At 37.8% G+C, this 6,395-nt stretch overlaps 1 protein-coding gene across 1 annotated transcript in view; it reads left to right on the top strand.

Moving 5' to 3' along the window:
• The first annotated feature begins 647 nt into the window (after positions 1-647).
• Positions 648-6,395, top strand: part of gna14a (guanine nucleotide binding protein (G protein), alpha 14a) — a 15,945-nt gene continuing 10,197 nt past the window's right edge. The window contains exon 1 of the mRNA XM_015972719.3: positions 648-806. Coding sequence (XP_015828205.1) covers positions 698-806 — 109 coding nt within the window. The 5' untranslated portion in view covers positions 648-697. The remainder of the gene's footprint in view (positions 807-6,395) is intronic.

Below are 6,395 nucleotides of genomic sequence, written 5' to 3'. Positions count from 1 at the left end.
TTTAATATAAAGTAATATTGTTTTTGGATGGTAAAAAGTGCAGGGGTCAAAACTTGACTTTGGAAAAAGTGGGGGGGACATGCCCCCCCCCCCCCCCCCAAATTACGTCCATGCTGGCAGGCCAGGCTATTTTGCATGCATGCACAACAACCCTGAAAATGCAGAATAAAGATTACGTCCTGTGCAAGCTACATAAAAGGTATTTCTTTGAAGTTTAAATCCAAGGTGCCTCTTGTGCAGCTTTTGATTTCTATATTTCTAGAACTCCTCCGAACAAGCTGGACGTCCCATCCAATCTCTCTGGCATCCGTTTGCATTTATTTACTCAGGTTTGCATGGGCTGCAGAGTCAGACTTCCCATTTTATATAGTCTATTTGTAGCCATGGCCACGCCCTCCTGATTGCACCAAAAAAAAAAAAACTTTAGAAACTGTCCCTGAGGTCCATACTCACCTCTGCACTCTACCTTGAAAACTCCTAAAGGAAGGAGCTCTTCCACCTGCAGAACTTTACCTGAAGCTGCACTCATCAGGCTGCTTTTTCTAACCTTTTATTTTGGGAATCCAGTGGATCTGAAGATGCTCTGCGCCCCATCTCCCTGAAGCTGAGACTTTATTAGTGTGTGTGTCGAAGGTAGATCATTTCTGTTTTGGGCCGAGGAGGCTCGATCTGAGGGCAAGCAGGGTGAGATTGGAGGATGGGGTGCTGCGTGTCGGATGAGGACAAAAAGATCAATGACGCGATCGAGGAGCAGCTGCGGAGGGACAAGAAGGACTCCCGCAGGGAGCTGAAGCTGCTGCTGTTGGGTGAGCATCCCAGAGCCGGAAGTTAACGCTTCAGGGTCAAACACCTTTATGATAAAAATTATATATGGGCTTTAATAAAACACCTCTCTGATGGAATAGTTCGTTTATATACTTCAGAAATCCTCAGGGGGGTTGACATCATAATGTGTATTATGCTTCCTGCCACACCTGGACACGCAGACTCCACGGGAAGTGAGACCAAGTCCAGATGCTTCTCGACTATTCAGGAAACACAAAATAAGTTTATAATAAATGTAACTTCCAAACATTTCACACCAATGGAACCCGCACTCGGTGTTTTCTTTTATTTTGAAATGATCCGTTAGATGTGACTGTTTTACAGCGTTATTAAAGGAAATGTTTGAGCCACTTTTATTATGAAATATCGTTATATCTAATGTTTGTGCTTTCCTGGCCTGTGCGCGGTGCCACGAGGCGCGTAAAGGCGCGCCACTGATTTCACGCACCGTGGACGATTGAAAACTAATTTATTTTGGCCAAAATTAAATAACAGCAGGGATTGTGTAAACCAGTTTACTTATTGACTAAAACGTTCTAAAAACGTAGTTTTTTTTTAAACACCTACCTCTCTGGATGTATGCTGCAGGAGGAAATGAAGAGATGCGAGGGGTGACTAGGCCTCAATGCTTAACCAACATAAAAAAATTGAAGTAGACATAATATAACTGATAGTTATGTCCAGATCATGTCTTATACGGGCAGCGGTCTTATTTAATGTACTTTTTTTTTGCCAAAAGGCTGAAGTAATGCTCTTTGTAAGATGTGAAACATGTGGTGATGACACAAATGGTTATATTCCTGTTTTTTGTCGCGTATGTGATGAATTAGAGAAACATGGATCCCTTAATCATGCCTGAACACATATTTAGGATGTTCGTGTGCGTCCTGACGCAGCTGTCAGGTCTCCCCAAAGAGGAAACAGTGAACTAGGACTTTAACCCGTCGCTTTAAAGCAACCATCGTGTCGGACGTGTTTTACAGCATCATCAGCGTGGGGGCGCTTCAGTGCCCCCGCCCGCATTCCGCTGCTTGGTGTGTTTGAAAGCCATAACTGGCCGCTGCGGACGCTCCTCATGCAAACATCATGTAAATTCACCACGGTGCAGAACACGAACCACAGGTTTGTAGCACTAGAAAGAGTTCCACTGAGCTACAAAAGAAATGGCATGCATCATAATTCCAGTTTAACATGAAATATCCATTTTTATCAGATAATCAACAATATGTGTTTGTAGAAACTGCCGCAGCAGGTGATGAAGAGTCTGGAAGGACTAAAATAAGTTATAATGAAGTTCATGATTAGCAGGAGCACGTTTAACCGTCTTGGAAGGGAAAAACTTAGGGTTCAGTTTACATCCAAAAGTTCACTTTGGATGGTGAAAATGCTTTATTCCACACCCTGAGGAACCCGGAGGATAATGTTTTGATCCTTTGACATCTTTCATAATTAGAAGAGGGGATATGAAGTGATCTTCCTACTTTCATTCGTTTAACCGGTCAGGTTGACTCACAAGTCTCAGAGGATTTCATTAAAATGGTCAGAGGCTCATTCATTCAGGTCCACAGAGAGAATCGGTGGAGTGAAGCAGGATAACAAAAGCAGCACATTTATAATCAGCTTCTTCTCAGGAACCCCAACAAGTTAAGTTTAGGTTAAGGCAAGTCTTCTTCTTCATGACAAAATCATGAATATAAAAACACGTTTATTTGTATAGCACATTTAAATGCAACAACGTGCTGAACAAAGATATGAAATTTTTTTTTAAAAAGCTGTCAAGTACAAACACAATAAAACAATCAGTCATAAGAAATGATAAAAAACAGGACTACCAAGTCAACTAGGAATAGTAAAAGCTGTAGAGTAAGTTTTCAGAAGTATCCAATGCAGAGAGGCAAGAACTGGAGTAATATGATCGAACCTACGTGTGCCAGCCAGGAGAGCTGCAGCATTCTGAACTAGCTGCAGCCTAGCAATACACCCATGATTAATACCCAAGAAAAGACTACGGCTATAGTCTAAACGAGATGTTATAAATGCATAAGCTCCTCGAAGTCATTAGTCAAAAACAGTTTAACCGTAGAAAGCTTCCTTAGGTGAAATAAACTAACCCAAACCAAATTATTGACTTGAACTTTAAAATTAAGCTGAGAATCAATCTTAACACCCAAATTAGAAACAACATCCTTCGCCTCATGAAAAGCCACGCATCAACGACTGAGTATCTACAGGAGCACCACTTGATGATGCAAACATGGTCAACTCAGTAGTAGACTCGTTAATCTGGAGGAAATTACAACCCATCTCACAAAGACAACTCAGAGCGAATTCCTTCGCTTTAAAAGGAGCATAGACCTGACAGTCATCAGCACAGAAATGAAAGTCAAGCTCATATTTCCTAACATCATGTAAAAGTACCAATCGCTCAGTGCACGTGGCTATATCAATGGATTTATGTATCGATGTTTAGACAGAAAAGACTTAATTACCAAAAATGTATCATTGATATGTTTAAATTCACCCCTGAGGCCCAGATTTGTATTTGGTGGGATTTAAAAGAAAAAACAATCCTAGCTATTACAGATTAATCGACTCTCATAACTGTGAACAAAATATTACTTACATATTTTTTTAATTAAAAGTTAACAAATTTCTTTAAAACAAAAAATATATATTTTTACTTAAAAGTCAATATCAAGTTTCTAAAAATGGGTTTAATTTGAAGAAAATAGAATTTTGTAGTGCAAGAAGCCAGCATCCAAATGTGTGAACACAGGTTCTCAGGAGGTTAATAAATGATCTATTGGAGGTGATTGCCACAATACTGGTCTCAAATTTACCTTGAAATTCTGAAAAAAATATATAAAAGGAAAGAAAAAATGTTGCTTCCACAACTGAAACACTCATTCTTTACAGTATTTTGATGCTAACGGCTGTTGGCTCAATATAGAAAAATTCACTAGTGAAGTTCTTTCAGAGGAATTTTATGTAAATCATGAATCAGGCGATGCTTTTGTGTTCCGAGTGCAAAACTGTTTGAACTAAAAGAAATATTCATGTACCGACATCTTTTGCATCCTGCATTTGCCTGCAGAGTCCCTCCTGGTTTCAGTACAGGTGGAGGTAGTAGTAGTTCTCATCTACGTTATTAACACTCATTCAGGCTCCCCTGTCAAGGAGGTGTGTGTGTGTGTGTGTGTTGTCAGATTCATGTGTGACTGTCAAGGACACCGTGCAACTCCAGCAGTACACACGTAAAAATGAAACATTACATATATTTTTTTTACTTCTAAAGAAACTCGGAGTAAACACAAAATAACTTTTACAAAAAGCAACACATGAGGCAGTTTTTTCCATGAATCATTTTAAAACAACCTTTTTTAAAGGTGTGCATCACTGAAAATACATTTTTATATATTATTTCTGATTATAATCGGTCACTCTGAGTTTTTCATGCAGGCTGAACATAAAAATGGTCTCCTACACCTTTCTCCTGCATTAGCTTCTGATAGAAGATAGACGGTAAAACTCTAGGATTTGAAAAGCCCGACAGATCTACGTCACACTGTCACTTAACATTCATGAACTCACCGATCTTGGCTTGTGACGATGTCACAAGGAAGGCTGTTGTTGGTTTAGCTTACAGGAAACAGCAGTCTGGACTATAGAAGCTAACTGTTAGCATTAGCACCTCCACGACATGGCAGTACTCCTCCAGGATTGTGGTATCAGTGGAGATAAAACATCAACATTGCAAAGTCAGAGGTAGAGTCATGTTGCCATTATCCAATCAGAGGCAAGATGTCCAAATATCAGGAAGTAAGAGTCCAAATCCTAAAGCTCAGTTCTGATGTGGCTCACTTCTGAAACAGGTGCACTAGTGCTTTTTTTCTCCTAAAGTACGACTTACAAGGCATTCTTTCCTACCTGAAACCACAGCAAACGTGTTGATTAAATGAGTGAAACACTCCTTTAACATTTGCTCAGGCGAAAGGCAACAAAATAAGAAATTTGTGAGTAAATAAATACTCACTGAAAAGTGACCATGGTTCAGTTTTAAATACATGATTGCATCAAACTTGCTTGATGAATCACTAAACAATTCTAACTAGTTCCTGTTTTGTTATGAAAAAGAAAAAAAGAGAAAGTTAAACAGGAGTCGGGATGCCTGAGTCTCTGAAGTAAAGATCCTGCAACAAACACTAAAGATGCATTCATACTTGAACATGTTGGTTTAAAATGATGCTTTTTCTGATGTGAAAAAGCTAATTAAAAAATTTGTATGCAAAAGTAATGCAAAATCAAGACAATTATTACATAATATTCATAGATGGAGAAAAACTGAGATTTTTGAATTTGTGCTAAGAAAATGAATGTTATTCGATAACAATGGTGATTTTAAAACAGGAAAGAAATCCATAAATGTTTCAACATGAAGAATAATTGTCAAATTTTCTGTCACAGATAATATTTTTATTTAATTTTACACAATTTGAGTTTGGATGCATCAAAGTATCATCCATTAGAGACATTCATCTTGTTGTCTTCTATCATGGTTTTGCTAAGTGGAGGGTGATGGACGCGACCACAATTTATTTTCTGGTTTAACTTGACTCTTAAGCTACCTAACTTTATTTATGTTGCTGCTGCCATATGCTTAGATTCTCTTAATCTTTATTATTATTAACAACAACAACAATAAAAAATAATGAATATATTAATATTAATAATAATAAAGAAAAAGAAGCAGCAGCATACATTAAATAAGTTGATTAACAGCTTGTTTAATTTATTGGACACATCCAAAGAAAGAGCGGGAGTCACCAACCTGGTGCTCATGGGCACCATGGTGCCCCAGGAACCAAATAAGGTGTCTAAATAAATAAATAAATAAATAAAAACATTTGCAACAATATTTTTTTAAATCACAAATGCAATAATGTAGATTTTAAAACTACAATTTTCTTTAAAAAAACACTAAAATATGGGAAACACTTTACAATGAGTGTCCCTTTTTTAACGTCACTTGGTGCATTATTAAGCATTAATAAACTATTAAATAAAGTAAAACAACTGCTTAATATTAATGTTAATATTATGTGATGCATTACTAATCAGACATCCCCCACTGGCCGTTTGTCCTAACCTTAACAACACTTAATATTTAATATCTGGAACATTAATAAAGAGATCCCTTTATTATTAATGCTTTATAATACATATAAATAAGGGACTCTTATTGTAAAGTGTTCGTTTGGCTCAATACCCATGAAGTAGCTCTTAGCTTCACAAAGGTTGGTGACCCCTGCCTTAGAGACTCATCTTCACTGAGATTCTCCTTTTTTGTTGAAATAAATCAGCTTGGAAATTGTTCCTAAAACCCACAGAGTGCTTCTCTGCATTTCTTCTGAAAAACCCTATTTTTAACCATGGATTTGATAAATTGGTCATTCAACGCGATCAATAAGATTTTTTTTTTCAACAATGAGAATGGAGCAGGGGGCTCCCACATGTCCACAGAGGACACACCCGGCGGGGTATATGCTGGATTCCTGGAGGGAATGGAAGAT

This window comes from Nothobranchius furzeri, chromosome 17 (assembly GCF_043380555.1).
Source record: "Nothobranchius furzeri strain GRZ-AD chromosome 17, NfurGRZ-RIMD1, whole genome shotgun sequence".
NCBI classification, from domain to species: Eukaryota; Metazoa; Chordata; class Actinopteri; order Cyprinodontiformes; family Nothobranchiidae; genus Nothobranchius; species Nothobranchius furzeri.
This window is presented reverse-complemented; position numbering and strand designations above follow the sequence as displayed.